Raw genomic sequence first — 15000 nt, forward strand, 5'->3', positions numbered from 1 at the left:
CTTCTTATCAAGGCAAAGATAAACTTTACAGGCCGGTGATTACTGATCCTTCGGCAATAGGAGTTTTTGTAAGGTCAGATTACTCATACTACATTTTTCCTTTTGTTGAAATTGCAAGTTATTTTTTCCTTCATTTATGAGTACCTACTATACCAAATGCAAATTATAATTACTTTGGTAATATATAATATAATTATACTTTCTTCATAATTTAGAAAGAAAGAGAAAGAAAGAAAGAAAAGAAAAAAGAAGAAAAAAACAAAACAAAACAAAAACAAAAAGAAAAGAAAAGAAAAGAAAAAAGAAAAGAAAGAAAAGAAAAAGAAAAAGAAAAAGAAAGAAAGAAAAAGAAAAAAACAAAAAAAAACACAGCCCAGTCTCCTCTCAGAATGGTTACTGACAGGTCTGTTTTGGCTCCAAATGGTTTAAACGCCAGGATATTTCAAAGACGTAAGCCAAGTGGTTTGGGCTATTTGTGCGCTCTGGTTGCACCTAAGCATTATGTGCCAAATCACCCAGTGTGCCGACCAGAAAGTACAGCCAGGACAAAATATCTCATCCCCAGCGCCTGGTCCTGCCACCACTTGACGTAATATCTTTGTCCACTGACAAACTGTGGAATGGCATACAATCAGAACTGAAGAATACTGCTTCTCATTTCACCCTTTAATGATATGACAGTTTTAGCTCTGCCTGGACATTATACAGGGATACTTTGAAATAGCCAAGCCTAATGCTACAGCTTCGCACATGATCACCTGGTGTACCGGACATGCAAAAAAACGTGACGTGATATCACATCACTGGTGGGAAGGCCAGCCTAACCATGATATGATATCATGTCATTTGTCATTAAGGGGTTAATGCTATCAAGGGTGAAGGAAGAGAAAGATAAATAAAATAAACTGACTAAAGAAAGTGAAAGAAGTTTATGGGTGAGAAGAGGAGAAAATGGAAGGAACAGTGGATAAAGGAGGAAAAGAAGATAGAAAAGTATGAGTTAACCAGTTAATGAAGGGTGACGTGACACAGGAACTCATGCTTGATGATGGGCATCATGACGTTCGGGAATTTTGGATCACTATGTTATTTTCTTGTGCTATGAGTAATGAGTGAGTGATGTTGACAATTGCAGTCATAATTATTATAACTGCTGTAATATTAAGCAAAATCTAAAACCTAGAAGGCACCACTTTCTTCTAGCACCAGCAGGAGAGAGACTTGAATGGCACCCATCTATGGTCTCTAGCAAGCACTATCTTTATAGAGTGATGGCACATGGCAAGTTGCCATCCTCTTGCTCTAAAGTACCGCAGATGAATGATGTGAAGGCAGAATGAGAGGAGGAAGGTGACTCACACCATGCCCAATGCCTACAATGTGCCCCTGTGCCAGTAGGGCTGCCTTTTATTGTGGCACTCACTGTCAAAAGCACAAGTTTCCTTCCTCTTTCGTACCTCTTCATGTTATCTTCATTTTGGATTGTTATCAGTTTTGTGTTCATTCGTGACAGCACACAAATATGAAAAAATAAAGTTGCTTTTTGCCCTCCCCTGACACAGCAATACTTCTATTACATTGAGTATAAAGAAAAAAATGAGTTGATATGGACCCTGAACTACAACTTTGGTCAACTGCAGAATTGATAGAGCCTGTGATATGACAGATTTAAGTCTCTAAAAACAGTAAAACACACAAAAAGACAAAACACAAAAATGGCTCTAGCTCTACAATGAGTGACTAAATGGAGTGGGAAAAATCAAGGTATGTTACTGAAGCTGCCTCACTCAGAATAAAACCCATCCTGGAGCCTGGGCAAGCAAATCTATCCCCCAACAGCAACAGGTTAACCCACTCACGACGGGGGTATTCCAGCCTTGCATGTCACAATGCCGGGGCTTTCGAACGCTTAGGCCTAAATCAATTAAATGGCTGGCACCATATTGTGCCGCCCGGCCACCGGGCTTTTGAATGAGCGGTACAGTAGTGTACCACCCGTCCAGAGAGGGTTAAAGGGGCACAAAAAGAAGGGGAGGAGAGAAAGGAAATGGAAGTAGTGGCGATAGAAAAGGAAGATGGGGCAATGGTGGTGGTCGGCAAGAGCTCCTAACACTAAATAAATGCTATTGCAACAAAGAATACTTACAGCAGAGATATTGGTGTGATTGGCCAACATGAGGCCAGAGACTCTGTGTGCTGTGGTAATGTATGGTGATTTCTTGGAGAGTGCAACCTGTATAGATGCTGGACCCCATGGGATGAACTGGGCCATCTTCCTCTCTCTTATTCTCTGCAGAGACTTGTGCACTTGAGTTGGATCTACTTCTCCCTGGAATATGTAGATATTTTGTTGTGAAAACAAGTAAGAAAATCTGTTAATCAGCAAAATAAAATATATATTGTCCCTTTCTTAAAAACTAATATTTAACAACTAAAAATAATGAGAGATCTGCAGGTTACTGAACTATTTTGAACGGTAATAAAGAATATTATAACCATAGAAATTCAAACCATTGATACTAGGGACATGTAATATCTGCTGTAGTTTGGTTTTATAAAATTTTTAATAATTTTTCACTTAGTTCCGGAACAAATTAGTTGCCAACGAGTTAATTAGTAGGCTTACTTAACCTCTCCTGTTTATCCCTTTCCATGAAAATTGAGAAAAAAGTTTTATTTTCGGTTACTTTTGTTATTAACTCCTAACTCCTAACCAGTGGATGACGTGATGTTCATGTCATGCTTTGGCTGTTTTTCCGCCAGTGATGTGAATGCCATGTCATAGCTTTGTCTAGTCGTCTTCCTGGGAGGTTGGGTATGCAGCTGCTAGGTCTAAGCATTTCTAAATGCCCAGGCAAAATATCCAAGTGCAGCCAAAACTGCCCTGTTGGTAACCCACTATGTACAGTAGGGTATTTCAATAATTGCAACTTTTGAAATGTCATTGTGACTGTACAAAAATAGGCTCCATATATCATAAAAATGAAATGTGAAAAAAATCAGCTTGATCTGATAACGTTTAGGGGTTGCACTTTTCAATTTAATATATTACGCATTTCCGTGGAATTGGGGCCGCGCAGCGGATGAGGTCCACGCACTTCGAACTTCCTCGCTAACGTTAAGTGATGATAATTCCCTTCCGAATCGCAATCAAATTTGTGTCTTTAGGTGCATCAAGTTCCTCGCTGACCTTGGGAACCTAAATATTGCATGCAACAAATTTCTCACAGACCTTAAGCACTTAAATACCGCATATAGCAAGTTCCTCAATGACCTTAGGTCGGAAGTCTTTCAATACTTCTAGTTCCTCACTGAACTTAATGGCCTGTAAAGTAATGCCGTGTTTCTTCAATAACCATATAAACGTTAGTTAATTGATAACATTATTATACATTCCAACAAGCTTCTGTTATGTTGCTACTTGTTTGTGATATATTGGCACGATATAATTCGCTGAAAGTGTTTGATTGAAATCCAAACTTTTCTGGACGACAAATTGCTTCAAAACTTGTGACTAAATTGAAGAATTATATCAGAAATTTGGACTGAAGACTATTACTAAACTAAAGGCCATCACAAAAGTACTTAACATAAAGAAAGTATATTATTATACACAGGAGGAGAATTTGAAAGCTTCGTTTATTGGTACTGAAATTGTATCTTTTAAAGGCAAAAGACAACCGAGAGAGTGCTACAAGACATCGAGTGGTATAAAGCAAAGTTAAATGGTAGTGCTGCATCCACTGGTTCTGCTGACCATAAAGCCTACTAAAAGGAAGGAATACAGAAATAAGAGGAAATGTAGTCTGGCAAATAAATTACTGAGTGAGATTCAGGAATATGTGAAAACGATACAGATAATGAACATGACAACGGAAACTTAATCTTCCTCAACCTTAGAAGATTTATCCACTCCTGATGACTGCCAGAAGGGAAACGGAAATACACCACGGAAATAATGCAACAAATTTTACTGATGCTTTTCTTGTTTCTCAAGTAGTAGGTCTTGACAGCAGATTGATTCCTTTAGATACTACCAATTTCCATAAGAAAAGGCAGGCAACTATTGGTAAAAGAGATGACACTCTAGCTTCATTGAAGATAACCAATATGAATAAAAACATGTCATAACCTCAGGGAATTAACAGAAGTGATTGATTTTTAGGAGGATATAAATGATGAGGTCCGTTTTCAGTGGCCAATTAACTTTAATGCTATTGACGGGTAACTATTCATGAACTACTGAACAGACATGCAAAATTATTTTGTCTTGAGTCCTTAAAAGAATTTAAAAAACATAATATTGCCTAGGATATTTGTGCCAGTTGGTGTTAGGTGGTTAGGTTATATGTGATCATCATTACATGTTTGTATATCACTTGATGTTGTACTTGATAAATTATGAAGTATTGAAAATGCTGATTTGCCATCCAAGACAAAAGTTGGCTTGAAAGACAATTTGATTAGATGCTTGAGGACATTGCAAAAGAACCCTACTGTTATCAAAGGTATCTTCGAGTTGTCCAAGATCCATTTCTTTTGCTGACGAAAAGCTGTCATTAGTACAGAGCCGACAATATTTCAGACAGCATTTGGGGCATCTCAAATGTGTTCAGAAGTAGGGATCAGATTAGGGTTTGACAAATCCTACTTTGCATCCATCAGTAGATATCTGCATAACACAAATGTCATTTTCATGCCACTCTCTCACGATGCTGACAGCATACATGAGGTATTTGGTATGCTGAAAATGGAATCAGAAAAAGCTGGATATACAAACCAGCCAAACCTGAAGGATCGAATTTGGCACAATTTTTCCTATGAGAAGTTATGGAACCTCACCACAGATAAGTTTGTGAATGTCCCAGGTTTTTCGGAAAGAGTGTTTAGTTCTCCTTTGTTCCATTATATATGGAATATATACACGGTAATTGCGGATAGGGGAATATAGTACATGTGAGAAGTTGTTGCATATTATAGATATTGCCAATAAAAGATACGTTTCTAGTTTGTAATATACTTTCACCATGTGTAATATTATGCTTAATTGTAGAAAAAATAATCTTAAAAACTAGAATTATACTATACACGATTAAATAAATCAACATAATTTGAATACATCGTTAAGTAATTACTGCTAAAATGACGAAGATATTATAGAAAACGGGAATTTCACCCCAGACTAATCTAATTATTTAATAATATTTTTCGTATCTTTGAGTTAAAAGTAAAATAGGTAAATATTGATAAAAACAAATAAAAATGGTATCACTAGTCATGAAAAAATAAATGGAGCCTACTTCTGAACAGTCCCCGTGAATTTGAATGATTTTTCAAAAATCACCAATTATTGAAATACCCTAATGTACAGTTGTCATAACATACATGACCCATGAGCTTTGGCCTGACGACGGGCGATAACATCAGGGTATTTTTTATTTTGCCTGGACACAATAACAGGGTATTTTGAAATGTGTAGCCCTAATGCTTCCAGCTATTCGCCCGCTGAAGTGACAGACACACCCTACACACACAATCACCCAGGAAGCCAGCCAAAAAAAAGTCATGACATCCTACTGCCTCCCCGGTGGGAAGACCTGCTACCCTGTGACATGTCATGACATCTGTTGTTAACAGCTTAATAATTGTACCATATTAAAACACACATATATCCAAAGATCAAGAAAATCTATACCTATATTTTTTTTCTTTCAAGACCCATAACCTCTATCAAAGGGATTTTAGTGGGATAGTTCCCTTAAGCTGATAAAGAAAGAGGAGAAAAAAAGGAAGCACTAAAATTAGTAGTAGCAGAAGAAATAATGGTAGAAGATAAAATAAGAAAGGATTCTTTATCCCAATCAAATCATACACAGAAAAAAACATTATCATCCTCCAATCATTACCTGAATAATGTTTAAAATGGAAATGTAACAGTGCTGTGTGTTGCGGTCTAGGGGGGTGGAGACCATCATGTTTTTGGGCTGCAGTAAACGACGCATTACATCCAGAACAGTTGTTTTCCGCACTGATGCCACCTGTGATTAGAAGGATTAGAATTGGAAAAAAAAAAATTAAAGGGTGGTTTAAAGTAATATCTTCTTCACTTCTATATTTTTCCCTGAGAATGTAACAAGATAATCAATATAATCGTAATGGATATAATTATGATCAAACTAATGTAATAATGATAACAGATGTAATTATGCTGTACTTATATTGGTTGGCTTACAGATTTTAAGTTTAACCTAATAGAGTCACAAAGTCACATTTATTTATGATAGAACATGCCTGTTGAAGGTTTGCTATCACTGCTGTAGCAATGTTAACACGGAGGCCAATGAGAGACATGTAAACAGTCAACAAATCCAAATCCAAACATAACTAACATAATGTGATTATCATTGCAAGTAAACATGGCTGGAAAACAGGAAGAGAAATAAAAGAAAAATATTTGTAATAGGTATTACCTCTTGATCTGTGGTGAGAGGAGTGTAGCCAGTCATCAGGAAATGTAACCTTGGTGTGGGGATCAGAGGAGCAATCAGGCCAATCAGGTCATTGTTCATGTATGAGGGATACCTGTTAGACCAAAGAGGACATTCTCAGTAATGTTCCTGGAAATAGTGAATGGTGTGCAAAGGTAGTCTGCAATCTTATATCAACTCATTGGTTGCGGTTTTAATAAAATATGTATATAGTCATGTGGCAGGTTTACATTGTTTGGCATGGTGCCATCCCATGACGTGACAGCACGTCATCCAGAGTGAATAGATTAAATCAATGCATTGGCTGATCTCACAATTGTTTGGTAGAACAGCTATCTACATGGTCATGAACAGCTAGTTTGGTGATTTTAGTCATTGTTTGCTGTGCAACTACTTTCTTGCAAAGTTCATTTGAAAGTGTGAAAATATATGTTTTTGATTAACTTCAGGCTTTCAAAGTAAACCTAAACCTCGTTTGATGCTTTTGATAAACAACCATCAACAAAAATCAAAGACATGGAGGAAAAAATTTAATTAATGCCCTACCAAAGACTGTGTCTATCTATCCCTCTTTCCATGGACTTTAATTCTCTCCAGAAACTATAATTTTTTTAATACTCTGCAGATGAGTGGCAATATGTAGATGCCAAATGAGTTTTTTGGCTTGAGGATGGGGGCAACAAGTTGGTGCCACCAGTAGTCATGGTATATGTGACATTAGGGGAGAATGGATTGCTGTTTCTCAACTAAACTATGAGATATAACTCAATCAATGACTTATGATCCCAATGCAATTATAATCACTATAATTGCCATAATGTTCACCAAAATAGGTTTTGTTTAAAATCTGAAACATATGTGGCACTACTCTTTCCTAGCACCAGTAGGAAAGCCTTTGGTGGCGTCTATACATGGTCTACTAAGCACTATTTTCTGAGAGCTGTGACGCACAGCAAGATGCTGACCTCTGTCTCTATAGTACTGGAGATGCAGAATATGCAAATAGAATGATAATAGGAATTTGATCCAGGCCATGTGCATCATCTGCAATGTGATCTGTGCCAGTATGGTGTTTTAGAAGTGGCACTCTTTGTCACACACACAGGTCACCTTCCTTTTCCCCATCTCTTCATATATTACATTAGAGATGGTTGTTTCTTTCGTGCTTGTGTGCGAAAGTACATATACATACATACACACACACAAAAAGTTGCTTTTTGTCCTCTCATAAAATTAATATTTCTAGAACATTCCAAGTTGATGTAGACCCTATACTACAATTTTAGTCTATTACAACAATGATAAACACTGTCAGATTGGACATATAAGTCTCAAAAGATATTAAAACAAAAAAAATATGAACACGAATATGAATCTGGTACGATAATGAGTGAATGAAAATGAGTGTGATACGTCACAATAAGTAGGGTGATGCTTCCTTTCTCTGAAATAAAATCAATGGATATCACATAAGTGGCACTAGTTCCCATCCTGGGGACCAGTCAAGCAAATCTATCCCCGTCACCAATGGCTTAACATTCCCTATCACACTAAGCAAAAAATAACACCAACCCTGTCATGTGCTAGGACACACATAAACAAAAATAGAGATGGATCCAACAAAGACTCATGCAGCCAGGATTCTTCTGACAAATATTTTAAATTTATAATTCCTCTGAGAAGTGTGACCATTAAAATGACAGACGTGAGGTCTCCATGTAGGTTGAAATTATGTAGTGCGGGCAGCAAGCTAGAATGTAACTTACCAGCAACTCATACTCAGGATCAAAATAATAAATATAAGCTAAGAATTTTATATATGATACATTTAGAATATATTTTTTAATGCAATTATTTTGCAGCATTGATGTTTCTTATTTTGAAAGAATAAAAAAATTAGGAGCATAGAAAAGGAACTTTTTGAGCAGAAATCTTTTTTTTTGTTTGACTTAAAAAAGAAAGAGAAAGAGGGAGAAATATTGTTTATGACGGGTGTCACACTTGTGACACATTTCTGAACATGTACCAGGCACTTAAATATTACATGTAACAAATTCTTCACTGAACTTAAGCACTTAAATAACGCATATAACAAGTTCCTCGATGACCTTAGGTCGGAAGTCTTTCAATACTTCTATTTCGTCACTGACCTTAATGGCCTATAAAAGTAATGCCCGTGTTTCTTCAATAAGCATATAAATGTCAGTTAATGAATAACATTATTATGCATTCTTGAAGAATTATATCAAAAATTTGGACTGAAGACTATTACTAAACTAAATGCTATCACAAAAGTACTAAACATAAAGAAAGTATCTTATTATATACAGAAGGAGAGTTTGAAAGTTTCGTTTATTGGTACTGAAATCGTATCTTTTAAAGGCAAGAGACAAAAAAGGAAGGTATACAGAAATAAGAGGAAATGTAGTCTGTGCCAGGAAAGAAACGGAAATACACCACGGAAATAATGCAACAAATTTGCAGATTGATTCCTTCAGATACTACCATATTCCACAAGAAAAGGGAGGCAACTATCAGAAGTGATTGATTTTTTTTCCTTTTTAAGTGGCCATGAACTACTGGACAGACAAGCAAAATTATTTTGTCTTGAGTCCTTAACCCATTCATAGCGCGTCCAGGGCGTCGAATTTAAAAAACATGACATTGCCTAGGATATTTGTGCCAGTTGGTGTTAGGTGGTTAGGTTATATGTGTTCATCATTGCATGTTTGTATCACTTGATGTTGTACTTGATAAATTATGAAGTATTGAAAATGCTGATTTGCCATCTCAGACAAAAGTTGGCTTGAAAGACAATCTGATTAGATGCTTGAGGACATTGCAAAAGAACCCTCCTGTTATCAAAGGTATCTTCGAGTTCTCCAAGATCCATTTCTTTTGCTGGCGAAAAGCTGTCATTAGCACCGGGCCGACAATATTTCAGACAGCATTTGGGGCATCTCAAATGTGTTCAGAAGTAGGGATCAGATTAGGGTTTGACAAATCCTACTTTGCATCCATCAGTAGATATCTGTATAACACAGATATTATTTTCATGCCACTCTCTCACGATGCTGACTGCATGCATGAGGTATTTGGTATGTTGAAAATGGGATTGGAAAAAGCTGGATATACAAACCAGCCAAACTGAAAGATCGAATTCGATACAATTTTTCCAATGAGAAGTTATGCAACCTCAGCACAGACAATTTTGTGAATGTCCCAGGTTTTTCGGAAAGAGTGTTTAGTTCCCCTTTGTTCTATCATATACGGGAAGATATGAATAAGATATGCTAATTCCCGGCCATAATCAGCATTGTGAAAGACTGATTGGAGACATGAAGCGGTCCTGGGACATCAATACCCTTGTCTCTATATCAAATATACGGTAATTGCGGAAGAGATTGAAAGGGAATGTGGATAGGGTAATATAATATATGTGAGAAGTTGTTGCATGTTATAGATATTGCCAATAAAAGATACGTTTCTAATTTGTAATATACTTTCACAATGTGTTATGCTTAATTATAGAAAAAATACCCTTAAAAGTTAAAATTATACTATACACGATTGAATAAATCAACATAATTTGAATACATTGTTAAGTAATTACTGCTAAAATGACGAAGAAAATATAGAAAACGGGTAATTTCACCCCAGACTAAACTAATTATTTAATCGTAATTTTAGTATCTTTGAGTAAAAAGTGCAATAGGTAAATATTGATAAAAACAAATAAAAATGGTATCACTAGTCAAGAAAAAATAAATGGCGCCTACTTCTGAACAGTCTCCGTGAATTTGAAGGATTTTTCAAAAATCACCAATTATTGAAATACCCTAATGTACCAGTTGATGGCGAGTGATATGAGGGGGTATTCTAAGACAAGAGGTAATCGAAATCAGGTGATTTGATGATTTTAGACATAATTATTTATTGACACTATGTTTACATAGTCCAGATTGGAGGACAAGCTGGACTATGTCAGCCAGGCGGACACAACCCTCGACAGTGACAAGCCATTGTCTACCTTCGCCACCAAAGTGTGGCGGAGGAACGAACCTGGGACTCCTAATTTTGTTTGGCGAAAGAAGGATAATGTCCCAAAAATGTTTAAGGTAAACCTGGATGCAACTAGCAGCCCCCTTCAGATCTTGTTTTTTCACGGACAATCTCCTTCAGCACATCACCAGCGAGACCAATAGGTGAGTTTATAATTTTTCACTGTTATTGTCTCCAATATTATTACAATTTGTGTACATATAAGCCGTTTATCCAATATGGAATTATGTTATTGATGTTTGGTTTTTGTCTGCTTCTAGGTATGCAGGTATCTCTCCTCCTGTCTCCCCTCACATGAGGAAATGGACTCCCATGTCCAAGGAGGAGCTGATGGCGTACTTTGGCCTGCGGGTGACGATGGGGTTCCACAAGCTTCCCTGTTACCGGGATTTCTGGTCCCATCACCCTACCGTTTGTATTGAGCTGTTTCCACAGATGATGTCCTGGGATCAGTTTGACCACTTTACAACTCTCCTCCATTTTGTGCATCTGGAGGATGGGGAAGAGGTTCCCGAGGACTGTCTGTGGAAACTCCAAACGGTTATAGATGCCCTCAACACTGCCTTTGGTGAGACCTTGATCACCGAGAAAGACATCGCCATAGACGAGTCTTTGTGGAAGTTCCACGGGAGACTGAGGTTTGTTACCTTCAATAAAAACAGGCGGGCTAGGTTCTGTCTGAAGATGTAAAAATTGTAGGCCAGTACTGGCCTGTCCAGCAGTTACACTTCGTGTTTCCGGATTTACATGGGCCAGGATAAGAGCACTGTGCTGGCCTCGACAAAGGCAGTACTGAATTTACTGAAATTGAGTGGTAGCATGGGGAAAGGGTACACTGTCTTTGTAGACAATTGGTATACTTTCCCATCTCTTTTCCATATACCTCAGTCCCGATGGACAAATGCGGTGGGGACAGTAAGGGTAATACGTAAGTGGATGCCCCATGACCTCACCATGAAATAGAGGGGCGATGTGGACTATAGGAGCAGCAACACAGGGTTGCTAGCTCTACAGTGGAGTGACTGTAACGTCGTTATGATGCTCTCCACCGTCCACACGGCTCAGGTCGAGGAAGGAGGGAAGCCCCGCGTCGTTGCCAACTACAATGTCGGCATGAAGGGCGTCGACATTGGGGACCAATTCTCCACCTCATATTCCATCCCTCGGAAGTCAAGGGTGTGGTATCAGAAGTTCTTCTTCCTCTTTGACCTTTCCCTTGTGAACTCCTTTGCCATGTATCGTACCATGGGGGGTAAGATGCCACAGAAGGAGTTTTGCATGGAGTTGGTGATGCTAATGATTGGTGACACGAGGAGTGATCACTCGAGAAGCAGAGAGGCCGCACGTCCTCCACATGAGGTCCGATCCCAACTTCAGCAGCAAGGGCACTCTAATGAGTCCGTTCCAGATGGCAGGTGTCTTCGCTGCTGCTGGTGCTCTGCCAGGGGTTTTCGGAGGGCTACCTGTAGCAGGTGTTCAGATTGTCTTGTTGGTCTGTGCACCTATGGTTACTTTGAGGCCTGGCACTACAGCCTGCCTTTGTCTCTCACTGAAACTCTCCCCTTCTTTTCCCTTTTTTTTTTTTTTTTTATGTTGATCCTTTTTTTTTTTTTTTTTTTTACTTATATGTATGTATGTTTTATTTTTTATTATATTTGTTTTGTATTCATTCTTTTTTTAAAATAAATAAATTTATTTTTCTTGTTCATATATATCATTTCCCCCTCATGATACCTTGGCAACAATGTTTTTGAGCAAAAGAGTATGCTACAGAAAGATTGTGAACTTACAACATGAGTAGAACTTGTATATGTCGAAGAAAAAGCTTTCATATATTTTACATATATGTCTGACTTTAGCTCATGATATTCCACATAGTACAAGATTATACATAAGTAAAGAATATGAACTCTGGACTCAGAGTTAGAAGGATTAGAACATTGATAAAGCTTGTATTGTAACTCACAAAGTCAACTCAATATCATCTATCATTCAAATAATGCATTACGGAAAATACAAAATCACACAAGCAATCAAAAACACGGCTAGTCAGGCTCATATTCCATCTAGTAGGCTGTGTGTGTTGCATCACAGTACCCGGTGTCAAGACCCGGGTGATATTACTGAAGCCCGGAATAGGGGGTTGCCAGTTCTCGCCGAGCCCATTGGCATTGGGTTATGCTGTGTTTTTTTATCATTATTAAGGTTTATAGTATGATATATGAGTCTCCATAAAACATAAAGGGAAAGTGATCCGAACCCATGACAAAATGTTTGTAGCAGAAGGACTGACACCATACATTCTTGCTCTCCACAGAGATTTAGCACAGAGTATTCTTCCTAAGGCAAATAATGCCCAACAAGCAAGCACATCAAAGAGACTCTGTAAATTGGAGATGCAAGACTCAAAAAATACAATGACTAGTTCTCCATGAAATATTTAATCTTTCAACTTTAATGAGGAGAACAACAACAATCATCTAGAGATGTCACAAAATTTCTGAGGTCCAAGAATTTGCCCATTTTCTACAAAAATGATTTAAGATTTATCAGCAATATAACTGACTGAGCCACCAAAACACTGCAATGCCACAAGACTTTTGGTCAACTTCTGAAGCTTTGACTTCACTTAGTCTTTTTTTTTTCTTTTTCAATACAACATAAAGCATAAGAATCTGTGATACTATTCTACTTCAGTGTACTAGTATACCAAAATGCTATCTGAACTGGTAAAAGGTCAGGTACAGTCAGCAAATAGATCTATGCTTCTGTGTAACCAAAATGCATGGATGGTCAGATTCCCTGAAGATGCACTATCCATTTCTAAAGCTACTGTAGCTAGTTTTAGCTGTATATACACATATGCACAAAAATTCCTTTCATTCACATTATGCAAGCCAACACAGAATTTTTTTACTAGTTAATTTCCTTGAATGGTGGAAACCTATAGAAACAAATAGACATATCCTCTAAAAAAAATCTTCACCCACCTTAAAGTGGCAGTAGAAACAGACATGATATTTGACACGAGGGAATTGATCTGTGAGAAAGATGGATTGGAAATGTGGAGACGGTCAGTTGCAATCCGGTTGAGAGCAGTGTTGTCCAGCACAACCACACAGTCGGCACTCTGTGTGAGCCTCTTCAGTGTGAGAAGGGAGTTGTATGGCTGAACCACCACATCACTGTTGATGATGAATAATGATTAGTTTCAAAATATAGAGACCAAAAAGAGGTACAAAATACATTTCAGGATTTACGGCTACTTGTTGATTCTCTGTGTAAGAAACACACATTCATTCATATTTGCCCAAACTACCCTGACATTTATCACCCACATCCTTCATTACTGTAGGGTCTGAACAAGTGAAGTCTATAACATAATATCCTCCCACTGAAGTCACCTGGTTAAAGTGGCTCCCTACCTGCACAGCATGAGCTTCCTATGAAGGGAAGACTGGAGACCACCATTTTGCAGAAATACTAAATTTTTCACATATTTGCTCAAAATGTAAAAGCATATGGGTATATATGTCTCAGGGATACAAATTTGTACCATAGTTTATATCAAAGTAACTCTTACATATGGTACAGATTGGATAAAATAAATTTCAAAACCAATCTAGAGAATAGTAAGAACATTTGCTATCTTTATATTTTATACAGTTCAAACACTAAAGAACCATACCTTATTTCGTCCTGGTTTGGGAAAACGGAATAGGTCTGGACAACTTTCTTTGGGAAGCGATCGTTTAATCTGTCCAGAATGTAGGAGCCGAGACCAGAACCTGTTCCTCCAGCTATACTGTGACAGAGCACAAAACCTTCTAAGCTGTCTGAGCCATCAGCTTCTCGGTCGATGATATCAAAAACCTCCTCATAGATGCGCTCCCCCTGGCTAAAGCCTGAGGCCCAGTTATTACCTGCACCTCCTCCTTGCTTTGACATATATATGTTCTCAGGGTTATACAGCTGTTGGAAACAAGAAGTTCTCTTAGTTAGACAGAGGATTAAAGCAAAAGTAATACTAATGCAAAACATAAAGTTCATTAATATAAAAATCACAGAAAACCATCAGGCTTTTAATGTAGCACTTAAACAAAACTGCACGGGAGTATATCCACAAACAGATTCTAACCTTAGCATACGGAGAGTTCATGATGGAGTGAATAACTCGAGGCTCAAGATCAAGCAGGACTGCACGAGGGATGTAATGCTCATCATCTGCCTGGTAGAAAAAGACATCCTTGCGGTCTGTCCCTTCTGTTGCATAATCTTCCAGTGTGCCTTCAGGGGAGATCCCATGCTCAGCACACAGCTTCTTCCAGAACTCAAATCCAACTGAAAATAAAGTTGATCTTGAGTATTTTCTTTCATTTTTCTTGCCAACTATCATCTAATTATGACTGTCCTATACATCCTGGCATACAAAAATTTGAAATAGTTATCT

At 37.7% G+C, this 15000-nt stretch overlaps 1 protein-coding gene across 1 annotated transcript in view; it reads right to left on the reverse strand.

Moving 5' to 3' along the window:
• Window positions 1–15000, reverse strand: part of LOC122255292 (tubulin gamma-1 chain) — a 17863-nt gene that overhangs the window by 1448 nt on the left and 1415 nt on the right. The window contains exons 2-7 of the mRNA XM_086539277.1: window positions 14689–14891; window positions 14239–14522; window positions 13541–13735; window positions 6471–6582; window positions 5907–6038; window positions 2147–2329 (exon numbers count right to left, since the gene is read on the reverse strand). Of these exons, the coding sequence (XP_086395403.1) occupies window positions 2147–2329; window positions 5907–6038; window positions 6471–6582; window positions 13541–13735; window positions 14239–14522; window positions 14689–14891 (1109 nt within the window). The remainder of the gene's footprint in view (window positions 1–2146; window positions 2330–5906; window positions 6039–6470; window positions 6583–13540; window positions 13736–14238; window positions 14523–14688; window positions 14892–15000) is intronic.

Source organism: Penaeus japonicus, unplaced genomic scaffold (assembly GCF_977035675.1).
Source record: "Penaeus japonicus unplaced genomic scaffold, GWHDUDI00000001_assembly GWHDUDI00000008, whole genome shotgun sequence".
Taxonomy (NCBI): domain Eukaryota; kingdom Metazoa; phylum Arthropoda; class Malacostraca; order Decapoda; family Penaeidae; genus Penaeus; species Penaeus japonicus.